A 19,638-nucleotide genomic window follows, 5' to 3' on the forward strand; every position below is an offset into this window, starting at 1 on the left:
AGAGATGCTAAATTTCAAAAGCAAGAAATACCTTAGTTTTCCAAAGTTGTGGAAGGTGCCAGGTAGTATTGAAAATGTAATTGAAGGAGAACCCAGAAATGCTGGGTATACACACTTACAATACAGTAGTATATACAACTGGCCATTTAACTGGTAATGTGGCTTCTGCCTTGTTTCACTGAATTTTGGAGCAAAAAGTTAGGTAAGTCTCACTTGGTCATTTGTAATGGCGGAACTGATTTTTTCAGACAAATCTATACCCCCGTTTCACTGTTTCTCAGGCACAGAAAAGTGACCTAGTGCAGAGGTCCCCAAACTTTTGGGCACCAGGGACCAGTTCCATGGAGAGAGGTTTTTCCGCGGACTGGAGGGTGTGGGGTTTTGTGTGCTGCCTGCATCCCACGGATGGGGCTTTGCTTGTTTGTGCGGCCTGGTTGCTGGCATGCCGCGGCCCAGTATCGGTCCACGGACTGGGGGTTGTGGACAGCACAAAACAGCAGGAAGAATACAGATGGTTGCTTTCCATGTACCTTTATTCATATCATGAAGTTGAGGGAAGATGTATATGCTCCCTGCTGGTGTGCAAGAAAATATAGGTACACATCTGGAGGTACCCAGGGTAGTTTGACCTCATACCCTGGAAAATTATGAAACTGACATTTAGAAGTATCAGGTAAAAAAATTCCAGAATAATCCCAATTCTTGGAATCTGCAACATCTTCCTTAAACAGTGTATCTTGAAGAGAGGAGATGTTATAGATTAGATTGGTCACCCTAACTCCAAGCCGTGGTAGGTTGGGTTCATGGAATGTCATTGTCCTCTATGGTCTCCTCTGATTGACACATTGCCCTCTTCAATGTATTTTACACATCGGGTGTAACCCAAACCAACTCATTCTATTTTAGCCCATGACATGTAATGTGAGAATACCGATCTCAGGAATTACGCTTAACTATGGGCAAGTGGGTCCCGAGAATGTGGCTTGGGTGAGGCGGTAGCGGGCGTTGCGTTCAAACTCCGATCATTTCTCCACGCGTTACAGCCGGAAGATTACTGAGGCCTGGCAATTTCCACGTGAATCTTTTAAAAAGGCTGTCAGAATCCATTTATATCATATTCATAAATGGAATGTTTCAAACATTATTCCATGGATTCTGCCATCTCCCAAAGAGAAGAGAAGAACCGGTATTAGGCATTTCAAAGGAAAGGAGAAGCCTTTTGAACTGGGAAAACAAAAGGGGGGGGCTAGCATCTGGCTTTTGTCACGGAAGAGAGCAATAAACATGAAGGGTCCTAAGTTCCTTTTTCCCACAGAGGGATGATACGAGATAAAGGATGGGGGACTGACCAAATGGGGTTAAGGGGGGTTAAACCGGGAACTCTTTATAAGGGTTTACTTCGTGGAATAATATTAAGTCCTGTCTCGTTTCCTACAACCAAGCATGTCATAGTAAAGATTCTTTTTGGAATAGATTTGACTCCAAGAATTTTGTCTTCCTAAGACGTGGTTTGGGGTGGGTCCTGACAAAGGCGGCCAGAAGCCGTGTCGGCCCTCACGTAAGAAGAGACTGGAAGCGGGACCGAACGAAAGCCGCCCAGCAGCGTCGCCCACGTTCCCACGCCCCGGGAAGCCCTCCTCGCCTTTTCTCCCGGGCTACGTCCCTCCCAACAGGTGCTTTGGGAGTGGCAGCCGGCGGCAAACCACACCCAGCCTTTCCCTTCCTTAGAATAAACGCCGGAGGAGAAGGCGGCGGGGCTGGGGGGGGGCGGGAAAGGAAGGTCTCGTCATGTCGGACGCCCCCGCGGGCTGCCGGGTGCTTCTCTGGCTGCGGCGCGGCTGCGGGGCCCTGGCCCACTTGGCGGCTTGGGGGATGGCCGTCTTCCTGCTGCTGCTTTCCAGGCCTGGCACTAGTGAGTGACCCCTCTGCTTCCGGTTACTCCCAGCACAGGGTAATCTCGCTTGGGGGACTCTTTCCCTGAAGCGGCAGGTCGTCCCTTTCCCCCCCAAAGGCTCTCTCTTCTTTCATAGCAAGCCTCTGGGTTGCCCTGGGGTAGTCTCGCCGTGCTCGGGTCCGCTCCTGGGGCAGTGGGTTCAGAAGCTTACCGTAGGGCAGCGGGAGAGCCCGCCTACTTATCGTGGCCGAATGACTTGTCCTCGACTTTTATTGATGCACACGTGAGCTGAAGAATTGCGTTAAGCAGCAAATATCAGGCTGTCCGATCGCCTCCCGACGGTGGCACCGAGCCAGAAATCGGGGGGGGGGGGCGGGGAAATGTCCCCAAAGCAGTGCGGGAAGAATTACACGCTAAGCGGGAGAGTTACAAAGGGTAAAGCGTTTGTTATGGTATCTCGGAAGCTTCTAACAATGGAGAAAAGCTGTGAAAAGCTGTCAACGGTCCCCTAACCCAAGGATCTCCAACCTTGTCAACTTTACAACTTGGGGACTTCAACTCCCAGAATTCCTCAGCCAGCGTGCCTGGCTGAGGAATTCTGGGAGTTGAAGTCCACAACCTGTAAAGTTGACAAGGTTGGAGACCCATGCCCTAACCGAAGCAAGAAGCTTTTTTTTTTGCGAAACATCGCTGCATGTTCACGATTTTTTTTCTTCTTCTTCTTCTTCTCCAGGTGTTGGCTTTTGGTTTTTAGTTCGTCTATTATTATTTTTTGCTTTATGCTTTGGTGAGAAAGAGTGGAATATGCTACACTACAGTGTGCAAAAATAGCTGATGAGCAGAGAGAGACTTCTCTATCGCTTAACTTATGAAAATTGGCTTCTCTTGCCCCACTGTACACAGAGGTGGTGAAGGAAGCCTTTTTAAACATTTGTAGGATGTTGGTATTTTAACATAAAGATAAGAGAAAGGGTAATGAAACAATCTCGGACACGTGCAAACAAGGTAAAAAAATCTGATTACTGTACAGTTCCACAATATGTATTATTTAGGGGGAAATACTGGTTAAATATACTTTCATTTTTTTAGTTAGTTACCGAGAAGTATGGTACTGTACAGCATTTTTTCAACTACAGGTTAACACTGTTGCTTTGAAGTGTCTTGGACTCTGAACTAGGAAAATAGAGAAGTGAGACTCTTCCTATGACTGGTAGATACTGTTACAATTAGCTAAGTATTATGACATGGAAGGAAAGTGTTGCAGGACAACAGTTCCAATTAAATGATTTTTGATTGTCTACTTGTCTTATAGTAATGAAATCATATGGTGCTTTGGTGACAGCTAGATGATGTTTGGGAATTATGAGATTTGAAAGACAAGATAGAATCAGGTTGAATTTAATGGATGGTTGACCATTTAGATTACTTACTATTCCAAGAGAGTGAGAGGGAGCACACACACACAAAAGGATCATTTCAGAAGTTCATCCAAAACAAGAAAGCAAAGAACAAAGATGTTAATATGTTAATGATACTGTACAAGTTACTGGTTTATAATTTAGTGTCTTGTGTGGCTGCAACTCTCATTTGTGGCAATTTATCCAAAACAAAGGTATAAATGTTCCAAGTATTGCATAATTACATCATCTGAACCAAACTTTTAACTTTCTCCAGATTGGAACCATACATTTTTGTGCTGTATAAGTGATTTAAAGAACTGTTAAACCTGTATTTGGAATATGCAATATGAGAATAGATATGTACATCAAAGTTACCTAATGACAGCTTGGACTACTTGAAATGTCATAACTTCCTAGGTGAAAAGCTCCAGGTAAAGTGCAAACTACATTGATTTGCCCATGTGATGTGCCATGTGTCTTTCATGACAAGCTAGATACATGTGCTAAGAAATAAAATATAGAGCCTAAATGAATGTTGTATGCGGGAATTATGTGTAAACTGACTTATAAGGCCATATAATGCTTGTTCCCTTGTGGCCAGCTTATTATAGGTGGTACCACTTAGTCAAGTTTGGCTGATTTTGAAAAACAGGGTTGGATGACTGCCAGGATAATAAGTTAGAGCCATAAGTAAAACTGGAAAGGGACAAAAAGTCTTAAAGGTGACAATCTTAAACTATATACTATTGCTAAGAAAATAAATATCAACTTATCTGTGTAAGTTACTAGTTGCCCAGATCCATGACTAAAACTTAGTGGCTATTCTTAGTTTCAAAAGCAAACTAAGATAGTTTTTATACAGGATGAGATGAGCAGTACTTGATTTGTGTTGAGAGTGTGTTTATTATATTACAAAACTGAACTTTGAAACCTAATAAATAACTTTGGTTTAAGCACATATCTATCAATTCTATTTTGTTTCTGTCTACAATTAGATAATCAAGAAGTAGGCTTTATATTTGTTTTTTAAGTGTGCCAGGCACAGGCTGCGCTCATAATTTTGTATAATGTGCACTATAAATATGTGTCCTTATCTGCAGATCTTTAGAGATTGCTTTTTATGAGTCAAGCTATTCTCCAAAGCGCCTGAAGGCAGGACAAGAAGCAATGGATGGAAACTAGTCAAGGAGAGAAGCAACCTAGAACTAAGGAGAAACTTCCTGACAGTTAGAACAATTAACCAGTGGAACAACCTGCCTCCAGAGGTGGTGAATGCTCCAACACTGGAGGTTTTTAAGAAGAGACTAGACAGCCATTTGCCTGAAATGGTATAGGGTTTCCTGCCTGAGCAGGGGGTTGGACTAGATGACCTCCAAGGTCCCTTCCAACTTCTTCTTCTTCTTCTTCTTCTTCTTCTTCTTCTTCTTCTTCTTCTTCTTCTTCTTCTTCTTATTATTATTATTATTATTATTATTATTATTATTATTATTATTATTATTATTATTATTATTATTATGAGGTATTCTTAGGTTCTTTCAGTTTAGAATGGTGTTTACCTGTTGAAACAACCGCTGGAGAAAAGTTTTAGTTTAAAACTTGTCAGCTCTCTGGCATGTAAGAGATGTTTCAGAATCCAACAGCACCAGTGAATTTCATACAGTGCTGGATTGTTTCTGTTTCTTTTATGTGTAGAGCCATTGGTGTATGAAAGCTATCTTATATTTGCAGTAACTAGGCGTGATGCAGCAGAGTTGAGCACTTTTAAATGGAACAGATTTGGACCATTGGGTCTAACCTGCTTAATGTATTTCTGCTGAAATCAACAGGGCTGGTGTGCTCATTGTATTTCAGAGCCAGTTTAAGATTTGGGGGTGGGAGGGGGAAGAGGCGATATAGAAGTAGCACAGCAGAGTGTTTCTTTTTGTGAAATCCCATTAAAGGCAGCAGCCTAATAAAAGCAAAGGCATGGGAAATCTCAGAATGCTACCATAGGATTTTGCTATTCTAATTTTGTTGAATGAAAAATATTGATTCATTTGATTATTTCAAATACTGAACCATATGGTGGCAAAGCTCAATTGTTTCCATGCCTCTGTCATGCAGTCTATGAATTTCTACTAAGTTTAATTTCTAATTATTTTTTTTGGAATATTCCTCCATGCATTTCAATATGCCTGTACAAAAGAACTTGCTTCAGAGATTTGGCTAGCAGTTGAGTTAGTACATTGTATTTGTTGAGGAGCAAATGATACAGTATTTCAATATGCAGAGTTCCCCTCTGTATTTCTGAATTGCTGTATCTTCCTTCTACACTGATTCAGTTCTCCTAAATGTGATTTTTGTTAAAGTGCTCATAATAAATTGTTTTGTTGTTATGGAGCAATCCATATGACAATGCTACATAGTCCAAAATCTCTTTTTTTCCCCAGCTGACAGATTCATGGCCGTCTCCAGTGGTTGTTGCAACTTAACGCCTGTAATTTAACTACCAAAATTTGATATGATTTAACTACCACTTTAAGAGTGGAAACACAGTGGCATGAGCTTTGAAATGTAGTTAATGCAGTACATTTATACTTTATTAAGTACATTAAGTATAAATGTACTGCATTAAGTGCCGTTCAAGGCTCTCACAGGCTTTTCTCTCCCTACTACAAAAGAAGAAGAAAAATCTTGGATTGAACAAGATGTGTGAAACAAACAGACAGATTCCTCTGATTCATTGTTCTGCCTCTTGCGGTCTTCTAATCCCTCCTCCTTCTTCAGCCACTGGAATCAAAAATTGCTGAGCACTGTTGTATAGTCTAGAAATTTTAGTAGACTTAGAAGGGTTACCCCCCTCAAAAAAGAAAATTTGAAGAATCACTGCTTCATAGAAAACCCATTAAGCAGTGCTTTTTTTTGTAAAAGAAAAAGGTGCCGCAACTCACACATGTCATACAACCCGCCTTGCCTACCCTACAAGGTTCCATCCAAAAAAGGTGCCGGAACTCCGTTCTGAGCGTTCTATGAGAAAAAAAGCCCTGCCATTAAGACTAAATGTGTCCAGTGGCTCTGGAATGTATTCATTGGAAGTCAGGAACCTGGGACAGGCATTCAGTAAAAATGCCCCCAGCCTTGAATCTAGGCATTGTATTTTCTCTGCAATTTTGTGTTTTGTCTGAAAAGTACTGCTTTTTCAGTTGGTAGAGGATTTGGCACAGAGCTGTAGTCCCTTAACTTCCTTCCCTCCCCACCCCCCGGCCGGCAATTCCCTGCACAAATTGAAAATATTCTGTTGTTATGAAAGGGGCATTTTGGTAAAGGTAACATCTGAAGATTTTTTTCAATTTCTGAAATTCTTAGCCCTACTAAAAGAAATATCCCCAAATCCTGTAGCTGCTGTGATCTTGACCCAAGATAGTGGATTCTAGATGATGTTTCAGTGAGAGGTAGATTGACTTAAAAAGGCTAAAAACAAGGTTGGTGTAGTGATTAAGGCACCAGTTTAGAAACCTGGAGACTGTGAGTTCCAGGCCCATCTTAGGCACAAAGCCAGCTTGATGACCTTGATGACTAGTAATTCCGTCTCAGCCCTAGGAAGTAGGCAGTCGCTAACCCTTTCTGAAGTCTTGTCAAGAAACCTGCTGGGACTCGTCCAGGCAGTAGCCAGGAGTCAGTACTGACTTGAAGGTGTGGCTGTGCACACACCTAAATGATGAATGGAGATGGATTAAACCAGCTCGACAAGGAGAGGGGACTTTGAGGTCTGCACATTTCCCCCCCCCACCGCTTATTCCCATACTCTGCTTTCCCTGGCATGAAGAATAACTAAGTATATGTTAAAGAACATTGAATGCCTGACATTAACTTGTCCCTGGCTATTGTGAAGGCAGTCAACACCCCTCTTTCCTTGCTCTATCTCAAAAGCCACGGTTATTGATCTTTGCCAGACAAATTGTGGTGAGCGGTGAATCGTTTTGAAGCAAGGTCTGGGGCTTGCCCTAATACAGTTGGGCACTAGAACCCAATGAAGGAATATGTGTCCTATCATCCTAGGCCACTGACTTTTAAAGTCATTCATTGGTAGCAAGAAATCAGTGTTATTCAACTCTGTCTAAAATTCTCTCATACTTTAGTTGCCCACCTGTGTATGATGGAGATAAAGAGAGAAGGAGAAGTAAATTTGAAGGCTGCCTAAAGAGCTGCTTTCTCTACTTTCCTTTTCCAGGTGAAGCCTGCTGAATAGGTGTCAAGAACTTCCTGCCTTTTGGCTCAAAAGTATCAAATATGTTCAGTAGTCGTCAAGGCTGAAGTGTCATATGGCAGATGTACCACGGGAGGCACATCAGACCTGTGCAGCATGGCTTCAGAAGCTGGGGCAACCATATTTCTACAGGGCTTCAAGAAGACCAGTAGAAGCGTGCATAAGTGTTATGGGCTGTAAGAGTAAACGTGAAAACCCGGAGGAAGAGCCACAACCAAAGACATCAGTCAGACAAAATAAACTTGAATCTGAAGCAGAAATGCAGTTTGAGAAAGCATCTCAGGCTTGACCCTCCCTAGTTGTTTTGCAGATAAAGGGAAGGAGAGAGAGGCACATTTGATTTACAAGATTCTGTTAGTGTAAACTTATAAAAGATGTATTAACATTCATAGCTTGGGTTTCCTAGTCTGGTTTACCTTGAAGGGTGGACAATAAATCACCCCTCCCGTAGCACCCAAGCACAGGGAGGCTGTCTCACATGTAAAAGAGGAGTGGGGTTTTGATCACATAGTCACAGTTGCTATCTCGATGTTTTGGCCCTCCCCCTCCCCCTCCCCCCATGGATGCCCCAGGCTGATTTGGGTAACAAGACTACTTTACAATTCTGCTTGCTTGCTATGCTTTGAGCTATAATAAGGCTTTTAAATGATGAAGAAAGGGTGTCAAGAGTCTTATATGTGACAAAAAGATGAAGAAAGTCCCTGTGTGGGGGTAAATTTCCTCTCTTGTACCTAAACATGGTACAAAATACCATGGCAAAATTATTTGGGGGGAGGCGGGGGAGAAATTGACCTGATTCCATGCCATTGCCTTCATTTCATCCCTAATCCTTGAGTGAGACAATAGGGTTTCCCTCAGAGGTTGACAGCATCAGTAACAATTGGTAACATCTGCACTGTAATGCTTTGCTATTACATTGAAGGCAAAACCATGTCAGTAGCAAGTAGGGTTAGTGGCTTTTGAGATGAGCAGGCCCTTTCTTCTATATTATGCTGGCTGTGGAATTCGGGGAACTGAAGTCCACATATCTTTAAGCTGCCAAGCTTGAGAAATACTGTGCTTTACCAAAGACAGCTATTTTATTGTTACCATCCTAAAAGGCAGTGCTAGAGAGCTGTCAGAACCATGCAGTAACTCTAGACAGCTCAATCAATAGTACTGTAAATCAGAGCTTTTCAACCGGTGGTACGTGTACCACTGGTGGTACGCGAGCACCGGGCTGGTGGTACGCGGTGTCAGCTTCCTTCCCCCCCCCTTCTGCTCCTTTCCAGCTCATTTGGTTGAAGAAAAAATGCTGCTTGGCAACAGCCTGTAGAAATCCTAGGCCGCGTGAAGAGTGCAGGTGCAGAGCGAGGCCCCGCCCTCCCCAGGGCCGGCCATATGGAGTCGCCAGCTGATCGGCGCGTATGGCCGGCCCCGACCTCTGCCGACGGGCTCCAGTCCACAGAGAGCTCATGGTGGGTTGATGGCTTCCCGGCGGCAGCCCCGGAGGTGAGGAGGCTGGGAGGGAAGTGGTGGCCTGGCACTGGGGCTGCCAGGGCTCAAGCGCCAGGATCAGCACCGCTTGCAGCTGATCAGTGCTTCTTTGGGGCTGCCAGGGCTGGAGCTCAGCGCTGATCCTGGTGCTTCTGCTGAGCCCCAAATAAGCACCAATCACCTGGAAAGCAGCACTGATTCCGGTGCGTCTGCTGAGCCCCGAAGAAGGACTTATCACCTGGAAAGCAGTATTGATCCCTGCTCTCACACACACACAAACACGTGCGAGCAGTTACAGCTGAAGGCGTTTCAACCTTCAACTTCGGCTCCCAGTGCTTGCCCTCGGCTGCTCCCCTCCCCTACATGCCTCCAAACTGATCCCCAGGCCAGCGTGTCTGACTGAGGAATTCTGGGAGTTGAAGTCTAGACGCGGCTTGTAATTGGGTGATGCCGTTAAACTCTTGTGCTGAGTGGGAGGGCGTGCCACCGTGGCTCTTGCTCTCCGATAGGTTGCGGGGGCCACTGTGGAGGGGAGGGTTATTTTGCGATGGGGTGGGTGAGAGACAGAGAGACAGGAGGGGCGGTTATGGCGGGAGAGACGAAAATGCTTCCGAGTGGCCTCATCATGGCTGCTGCCTCCTGTTATGGGTTGTGGTTCTTTTGATCCTGGCGCGCAGCTCCAGTAAGCGGGCAGGTGAGCACGAGATAGTTCAGGGCATCCCCAGCTGCCCCTTTTCCTCTTGAGCCTCTTTCTGGTAACGGAGGCCTTCTCCGCAAGCAAGTGAAATGGGCAGGGGCTCAGGCGACACTGGTTTCTTGCGGCAGTGCAGACCCGAGGGCTGCTTCGTTCCCGCTTGGCCTCTCACAAAAGAGTGAGGGAAGGAAGGAAGGAAGGAAGGAAGGAAGGAAGGAAGGAAGGAAGGAAGGAAGGAAGGAAGGAAGGAAGGGACAATTGGAAGGAAGGAAAGGAAGGGACAAAGAGGGAAGAAAGGAAGGAAAGGGAGGGGAGGCCAGGCAGATTACGGGCACTGGCAGCGGCACCGGCACACACGCGAGCGGGACAGATGCGCACGGCAGAGGCGCTGCTCGGGGCCGGAGGGTAATCGCACGTGTGAGCGCCCTCCACGCTGGCACCGCTGCCAGAGCCTACAATCTGCCCGGCCTCCTTTCCGGCCCCGAGCAGCGTCTCTGCTGTGTGTGGCTGTCCTGCTTGTGTGTGCAATTGCCCTCTGGCTGCGAGCAGCGCCTCTGCTGTGCGCATTCCCGGCAGCCAGTCAGGAGGATTCCTGGCCAGAAAGAGCAGGCAGGGGAGACAGCTGGCACCGTGCCCAGTAAGTGGGACCTTGAGTTGGCTCGGCTATCTCTCCAGCGTCTCCCAGAGGCATCTCCAGCATCTCTCCTTCCAAAGTTGAAGAGCAGCTGCAGTCTATCCTGACTTGAAAGGCAGGCGGGGAACGTAGCAGTCAGACCAGCTCCTTAGCCCTAAGGACGCATCTGATTCGGGAACCGGGCAGGCGGGCGGGCAGGCTCGAAAACCTGGAGCGGATCTCCCATTTGGTCTGGGCAGGGAAAGCGGGACCAATTGGAGGAGAAGCTGCAGCTGGAGGCAGAGTCTGTGATTTTTTCCAGGCTGGGGTCTGGGCGGCATAGCGCTGGACAATGGAAGGGAGGGAGGGAAGGAGGAAGAGACAAAGAAGGAGGGAGGGAAGGAAGGAAGGAACGAAGGAAGGAAGGAAGGAAGGAAGGGACAATGGGAGAGAGGGAGGAAGGAGGGCACCCACCCCAGTCCCACCCCCCTCCACCAGAGACCCATGGATTCCCACACACACACAGGCACCCTGCAACCATGAGTGATGAGCTCCCCCCCCCCCGCCCATTGACTTCACTTGTCAAAAGTTGCAAAAGGTGATCACATGACCCTGTGACCGTCATAAGTATGAATCAGTTGCCAAGCATCCGAATGTAAATCACATGACCCTGGGGACAGTCATAAGTGTGAAAAATGATCATAGGTCACTTTTTTCAGTGCCGTCATAACTTCGAACAGTCACTAAGCGAATTGTTGTAAGTCAAGGACTACTTGTACTTTATCATTTTTTTTTCCTTTTTTTTTTGGTCAAGTTTTTGACACCTTGTTGGGCGACTGGTGGTACTCGGACATTGCCTTATCCTAAAAGTGGTACAATGGGTGAAAAGGTTGAAAAGCCCTGCTGTAAATGCTTTGATTCTGTTACTAGTTTAGCACAAGGCTGAAATACTGAAGTAAGGATGCCCCCGTGTTAAACGAAAAATGCTTTGGCCACTTTTTGCTCTTTTCTTGTGCTGTGCTTTGCTCACATTCCTTCATATTTCTTAGTTATAGACAACAATGTTATAGACAACACTTTGGCCTGGTTGGCCCAACAGCAAAAGGATAATGATGGGCAACTGGACAGCACTTGCCTGGATTCACATATCTGATGTGTAGTATAATTTAGTGTACTAAGGGTTTTTTCGTCTAATGTATATGTATATTAACCCTTAGGGTGTGACTGCAGTATTATTATTTATCCCTTTTATTACTTTTTACTTCTCCCTTTTATTGGTTGTACACTTTAGTATTATTATATTCAGTGGTGTTGCAAGTACACCTAGTGCTTCTGTACCCAGACAGAAATTATTTGTGTGTCTAACCACACTTGCCAAGTAAATAAAATAAAAGTTCAGAACAGAGGTCCCCAACATTTTGGGCATCAGGGACCGGTTCCGTGAACAGAGGTTTTTCCACGGACCGGAGGGTGTGTGGTTTTGTGTGCTGCCTGCATCTTGCGGATGGAGCTTTGCTTGTTTGTGCAGCCCAGTTGCTGGCATGCCGTGGGCTGGTACTGGGTTGGGGATCCCTGGTTTAGAACAACTGGCTGATTGCATCATCCGAGGCAGTGTTGGAAATTCAGAAAAGGGGGACTCTCTGGGTCCCAAATACATCCAGTACTTTCTTCCCCGAGTATAAACATAGTGCATAACATGTAACTAATGCTAGACATATTAAAATGGTCTTACAGCTTTAGCAAAATATGAGGCCTGGGGATCGTGATAACCAATAGTACTTGCAGGTATCTATATTTGGAAAAATGTACCAGGTGTGCCACTTGTACATCGGCATGCATAAAATAAGGGTTGCATTTGCAAATTATTGTCAGAACCAATTGTTGTCTAGTTTAGAATTGGGTGTAAGTGGGGGTAGGGTGGGATGGTCAAGAAACAATATAGAGTTGACATACATAATCCTACTGCTCTATTTATCCTATTGCAGTTTCTTGATTGGCAGATGTTTTTGCCCCCAGCTATTGACGTGCAAAAGAGGGAGGATAGCAAAGCTAGAAGATTGAAGTAATTGCTTTGCATACCATGCACTGAGCATGCAAAATCAGGAGAGCTCATTTGGGAGACACAATAGAGGCAGGGATAGGGATTGGCAATGAGGGTGGAACATTTCTTGCTGGTTTTCCGTTGCCTAAAGAATGGGTGAATAGCACTTTAACTTAGCAGTAGGAAAAGGGTCTGGGTGAAGACTTAATAAATTTAGAGAACCTGCAGAAATTGTGGGGAAAACATTAAAACTGCAATAAAACCTGAAAACAGTCACCTCTTCTCTAGATAAAGGAATCATATTTTTTCTCTTGTTTCAGAGGAACAGTGTCAAATACTCTGTGTGCAGATGTTGAATATGAGGATGTATATACTAAAGGCTGCTGCATCTAAGAGATTTGTATGAAAGAAAAACAAGGATTTGAGGGCTAACAGCTCCATGCTAAGTGAAAATATGGTTTCATTTTTAGCTCTAGTGCTCCAAATTCTGTTCTCTTTATTAAAAATAAATATATAAAATATTTGTGGAGCAAATCTTTTAGCAGGGTTTGCTAAAAGGCTAAAAAAGGGAGTATTTAGAGGGGAATGGATTATCTTTTTAGGCAGTGGAAATGCTGCATTATCCTTGGGTTCTTTGATTCTCCCCAAGCGTTTTAGATCCTGCAATGTAATTTACCATGCTCTCTGTCCTTGCTAAAATGTTTGAAACACTGCAAGACAATGTTGTAAATGTTATAACTGGGAAAAATTACACTTCCTGAAAAATTACACTTCGGAAAGCATATAGTTTACCTGTAGAACATTTTGAGAAAGCCAGAGAAATCAGGCTGAGAATTGTAACTAAACCATGGCATATTTCCTTGCATCATTTTAGCACTGGCAACTGTTGGCTGCATAAGCATAGGCTGTTCTCCAGAATCTTCCATAGCTAAGGTACAAAGATGTCTCTCACTTGTTTGACTGCAGTCACAACTTTATAATACATTTATTTATTTGATTTGATTTTATATCTGCCCCACTCAGCACATGATTGAGAGAGGCAAACATAGATAAATGGTAAAAACCAGATAACAAAACCAAGTATAAAAACATCAGAAACAGCAACTGCACAGCACAAGACATTGTGGGCTGTTCCCTGACACCACTGGATGACCTCGCCAGGGCTCGTTGCCTTGGAAGAGTGAGGAAGATTCTCAGGGATGACTCACACCCTGGACGGTATCTCTTTACTCTCCTACCATCCGGTAGGAGATATAGGAATATAGCCAGCCGTACCAACAGGCTGAAAAATAGCTTTTATCCGTGGGTTGTTAGGCTTTTAAATGGGACATAATCTTATGCAGAAATGACTTGGGAGGCCGGTGTGTGGTGTAGTTGGTTCACATAGTGTGGTGGGATGGAGGGTTTGTTGTCACTGTGTGTTGCGGGGAGAGAGCACGGGGGGGGGGGGTAGGCTCAGCTAATCTCAATGTACACATGTTGTACTTTGACAATAAAGGTTTATTATTATTATAATACAAACGCATAAGATTAGATTTCCTCTGTTACGGTTTCCAGGGATCAAATTGGCTGGTTGTAGTCGGGTTTATTTTTAGATTGGTTTGCCAAAGCTGAATAGTCTTCCTTTTTCTCTCTTCCTTCCAGGTCTATTTTCCTGGCACCCAGTATTCATGTCGATTGCAGTAAGTTGTTCTCTTCTTATTCAGTATATCCCAGGGTTGCTCATTTTTCCTAGGCTTTATTTGTGAGAAAATAACCATAAATAATAAGGCTGTATACAGGTTGCCTTTCAGAGAGGCAGAAAAAGTCCTTTTGCCCTTCTTTTGCAGATGACAGTACACATTCAACACGTACACCTCTCTAGACATGTGTGTGTGTTTTCATTTGGGCAAGTACTGTATCCTAGGCACCTGCTGAATAATATTTGAACCATCCAACAAGAACAGTACAGTCATAATGGGTGTGGTTTGTCTGAAGAATCTTAAAAACATTTTCTGTCCTATAAAAACTGAACGTTTAGCTGCCGAAGCAGAATGGTATTTTTTTTTTTAAAAAAGAAAGCTTTGCTGTTTCTTTTTATCACTGTCTCTCAGTCTAACTCACCTCATGGAGTTGTGGATGTAAGGAAAATAGGAGGAGGAAGGAGTATTCGTATGTTTCCCACCTTGAATTATTTATAAAATCAGTATAAACAAGATTTTAAAAAAGAATCTTTTTAAAAAGCAAACCATTGGATATAAGTGCCCAGAAAACTGCTTAACCATGTCTATGAAATCACCAAGAGTTGAGCTTGACTTGAGGGAAACTCACCCTTATTCTTCACGTGAATAGTACTTTTTCTCTCTCATGTCACTTCAGGTTAGTTGACTGCTTTTTAACTGCTTTTCTATTATAGACCACCTTATCATTCACTCCATATTGAAAACCTGCACCAGGAAAGGTTAGGCTGAACGTGTGACATGTCCATTATCTGTGTGTGGGGAGCGTACCACTTAATATTGTTAACTATTTAGATTACCTTGCTAGGCCCCAAACATGGGACAAATCTTTATTTCCTGTTTCGGCCTAACCGAAGGCCATCGACAGGCAGTAGTCACAACAGTGACAGCTCATATTTGTGTAAATATATATATATATATATATATATATATATATATATATATATATATATATATATATATATATTCGACCTCACTTGTTACTTTTAAGTAGGAATAGCCTTGTTATTAATGGGTTCCTATGTTCTCAGTTCTGCCTCTGTCTGACGGAAGCCAACCTGATCTTTGCTCCAGAGGGCTCTCTCTTCTTCTGCTCACACAAAGTAAAAGTCCAGCTGCATTGGATTGCGCAAATGCTGGCCCTTGTGGCTGCCACCTTGGGCTTGGTCTTCATTATCTCCAGCAAGAACCGGAGCGAACTCCCACACTTCATCTCCTGGCACAGCATCCTGGGTCTTCTGACAATATTGGCCGGCTATGGGCAAGTCCTTTGTGGATTGTGCCTACTCTTTCCACAGCTCCTAAGGATTTCATTAGTAGCTCAGCTCCGGAGGTACTATGTTGTGTACGGACTGATAGTTTACTTGCTGGCCACTTTCACTGTAGTGCTGGGCATTTGTTCTGACTGGTTTCAGGCCCAGGTCAAAGGCCTGGCTTGGTATTTATGCTTGGGATTGATCTTCTGTCCAGCGCTGGTAATTGTGAACCAGACTTCTAGAACTTGTTTGTCGAAGAAGAGACAATATGTTTGAGATGTGATCTCAGGAGGACACCCGGGAATCAACATTTCAATGCTATTACTTGTGTGTTCTCTTCTTATTATGATCTTTATTACCATTCACATTTGATTTTCTATGCATTCTGCTTCTTTTGTTCTATCGGTTGGGTGGGTATGGACATGCTAGAGGGAATGAGAGAAGTTGCAATTCCGCAGACCTACAGAACATCAGGCAAGGGGTTATAATGCAGTTATACTGGAAATGTTACCAGTATAAAAAAACGTTTTTAAAAAAGATTTTTTTTAAAAAAAATGTTTTATTAAAGTTTATTATAAGATAAAAATATAAAAAGAAACAAAGTTAGAGAAAGAAAGAATGACTTCAGACTTTGTTCAGTACAGGGGAAAAAAACATTTTTTTTTACCATAACCTTTTGCATTACATTTCTAAACATCTCAAGCCATTTCTATCACAAAGTCATTCTAATAATCAAATTCTAAAATCAAAGTTTGTTCAATTTTGAGCAAAAAGTCCAGAAACAGTTTCCAAATAGAAACAAATCTAAAATCTTCTTTTTAATTAAAGCCCAGGGCTTTTTTCCCCATAGAACGCTCAGAACAGAGTTCCGGCACCTTTTTTGGATGGAACCTTGTAGGGTAGGCAAGGCGGTTTGTATGACATGTGTGAGTTCCACCACCTTTTTCTTTTACAAAAAAAGCACTGATTAAAACATTCGGCTTTGTCATTTCTGCCCACTGCATTGTTTCATTTTTCTTTCTAGCTCACTGATAAGCCAACATGCATTTTTAACTGGTCCTCCTGGTTGAATCCACAATGGTCTTCTCTCTGAAGCACAGGGTGGCCATAGTTGCCAATTTGCTTTCTTCTTCAATAGTGATAAAGAAGTACTGGAGCTTACAGTAGTATCTATTACTTTCACTACATAGTAGGCCCTTCACTAAGTAGATCAGGGACCAATCTGCAGTAGTTATTTTTCCCTTCAGCCCACTCTGTAGGCTTATCTACTAATAGACATCCCAGTCTATTATCCTGAAGGTATACAATTTTTCCAGACTTCTAAGGTAAAGGTAAAGGTAAAGGTTCCCCCGCACATGCGTGCTAGTCGTTTCCAACTCTAGGGGCCGGTGCTCATCTCCGTTTCAAAGCCCAAGAGCCAGCACTTGTCCGAGGACGTCTCCGTGGTCATGTGGCTGGCATGACTGGACGCCAAAGGCGCACGGAACACTGTTACCTTCCCACCGTAGTGGTCCCTATTTTTCTACTTGCATTTTTACGTGCTTTCGAACTGCTAGGTTGGCAGAAGCTGGGACGAGTAACAGGCGCTCACTCTGCTACGTGGCACTCGGGATTCGACCCGCCAAACTGCCGACCTTCTGATCGACAAGCTCAGCGTCCTAACCCACTGAGCCACCGTGTCCCTTTTTCCAGACTTATAGGTATCTGTAAACTAAGGTTTCTACCCACTTAAATTCTATACTTCTGATCTGGTGAAATTATAATATTACTGAGAGTACCTTCAAAGCTGCTACAGAATACGTTGTGAACATTTTTCACCACCATCTATGTCCTTCCCCGTAAAATATTTGGACAAGAAATATATGGTTTCTTCTTGGTTGCGAAGATTGGGGGGGGGGACATTTTAGCCTGATTTCCAACTATGTAGCCCCACAAACCCATTAAAAAAAGAAGCATGACCACACCTGGTTCATTTAAAAACAAAAGAGAAAGAGAAACTGAAGTGGCTCACAGCCTTCTACCCATTCAGTTATAGAGCTGTACTTGTATCGCTTTCTCCTGCCACAAACATGAAGCGTTTATGGCCTTTTAAACTCATTAGGCAATTACAGTATTATTAATAAGTAACTACAGGGCAATGATTTCATGGGGGTGGGTGTGGAGTTCCCGCACAGCAGTACCTCAGAATCAAAGAGGGCTGCAATATGCAATTTACTCAGTATCCACCCTCAAACTGAAAATATTTTTGGTATATTTATATTTTACATTTCTAAGATGCTCAGTTCCGACAAATACATGGCTTATCACAGGGGTCTCCAACTCCTGGCCCACGGCCCACTAGTGGGCCATGAGCTGCTTGCAACCAGGCTGCAGAAGCGGCTTAGCATTTAAATCAATAAAAAATATATATATTGCACCATCTGGAGGAGAACGATAGCCAATTCTCTCTTCTATTCAGAAATAAAAACAGACAAGAGGGCCCACAATCACCTAACACTAGGCTTTTTCCATGTGAATCTTAGAAGTGGGGGAGCACTATTTCAGAGGTATGTGCTGCAAATGAGAAGGCTCATCTCCTGGGCTAGATGACATTACTTAATTGATAGGACCAGGAAGAGACCCAAGCCTTACAGGACCAGCAGAAACTAAGGACAGATGCTTCCTTAAATTACAAGGCCCTGTGTCATATAGGGCTTTAAAGATGAAAAGTAACACACTGAATTGCAGCCAGGACCAACTAGTAACCAATGAAAGTCTTAGAACCTGGATGATACATGTGATCGCTTACCAATCACTCCTTCTTCTGTAAAAAGTATAGCTTTTGAATGGTTTTCAAGGTTTCCCTAGGTAGACAGCATTGCAAATGTTCAACCAAATTGTGACTGCGGCATTAGTGACAATTAGAAAACTCTCTTGGTTCAAGAAAATGCACAATTGACATACAAGGTGAACCTGTGCAAAAAGGCCTCCTGGCCAAGCTACCATTTGTTCTTCAAGCAGGAGCTGTGAGTCCAGGAGACATTTAGCTGGCATATTAGGCCCAAACAGGACAGGACAGGTAGCAGAAACCCATCTGAGCTTGTTCTTCCACATCCAAATCTTCACAACCTCTAGGCACTAAAACATAACTTCAACATAGGGGATCATAATATAGGTATCATTAACATACTGAAGATAATACCTGACTTCAAATGGATAGATGTCCAGACTCAGAAGCCTCATGTAGGTATAAAATAAGAAGGGTCAGAGCATCAAGCATTGTGGTACCTCACCATCAGGTCATTGGGTTTGACTGAATGGCTTCTCCATGGCTCCCTATACTTCTTACCAGCATTAACTGAAACCAACCATGGAGAAAGGAGAATTATTGCACCCTAATATCCTGTCTCCTTCTACTCCCCATAGTCAGTCCAGAAGGATACCAAGACCTATAGCAGTGATGGAGAACCTTTTAGAAACTGAGTGCCCAAACTGCAATCCAAAACCCACTTACGTATCATCGCATCGTGGCCCATTGGGTGGGCGTGGCCCATTGGGTGGGTGTGGCCCACTGGGTGGGCATGGCTGCAGTGTCAACAGCAGACTGCGTGGGACTAAAAAGTTCAATCAATCAATTCCAAGTTTGCGAGATTTTTTTTCCCCTCCGCGAGAAGTTGAAATTGATTGAACCTTTTTTTTGGCACGGCGCCGGAGGCCTAAAGTGAAAAGGTTTTATAAAACCCAGCTGTAGGCCTAGGACTGGGGTGATGGTGTGCGTGCCCACAAAGAGGGCTCTGCGTGCCACCTGTGGCACACGTGCCATAGGTTTGACACCTATAGTATCAAAAACTGCTAAGAGATCAAGAAAAAACATTCTTGTTGTGCCCCCCCTCCATCCCAGCTCTGTCACAGGTCATCCACAATGTATGATCAGTGTATCACTGAACTATAATTTAATTTAATTTTAATTTTAATTCCATTTATATCCCGCCCTTCTCCGAAGACTCAGGGCGGCTTACAAGCTTAGCAGTAGCCTTCATTCTATGTATATGCCTGCTTATTAGGGCTTTCACACACCCCCAAGCGGCATTATTACAAAGTCAGCTTAATTGCCCCCAACAATCTGGGTCCTCATTTTACCTACCTCGGAAGGATGGAAGGCTGAGTCAACCTTGAGCCTGGTGGGATGCGAACCTGCACTAATTGCAGGCAGCTGGTGTTACTTAAGGAGGCATTAGCCCACTGCTCCACCAAGGCTCTATACATCCAACTGTCCTGGGATTGCTGCTGCCTCAGTACTATGGCTCCTGTACTTTTTTCA

General features: G+C 43.8%; 1 protein-coding gene across 1 annotated transcript; it reads left to right on the top strand.

The window, feature by feature from the left end:
* Window positions 1-1,744: 1,744 nt before the first annotated feature.
* CYB561D1 (cytochrome b561 family member D1) lies at window positions 1,745-16,671 on the top strand. The gene is made up of 3 exons (XM_081322391.1): window positions 1,745-1,912; window positions 14,009-14,046; window positions 15,114-16,671. Exons 1-3 carry the CDS (start codon window positions 1,789-1,791, stop codon window positions 15,612-15,614), a joined length of 663 nt encoding a protein of 220 aa, XP_081178517.1. The 5' UTR covers window positions 1,745-1,788; the 3' UTR covers window positions 15,615-16,671.
* Window positions 16,672-19,638: the final 2,967 nt, after the last annotated feature.

This window comes from Vipera berus (assembly GCF_964194415.1).
Source record: "Vipera berus genome assembly, chromosome: 3".
Lineage (NCBI taxonomy): Eukaryota > Metazoa > Chordata > Lepidosauria > Squamata > Viperidae > Vipera > Vipera berus.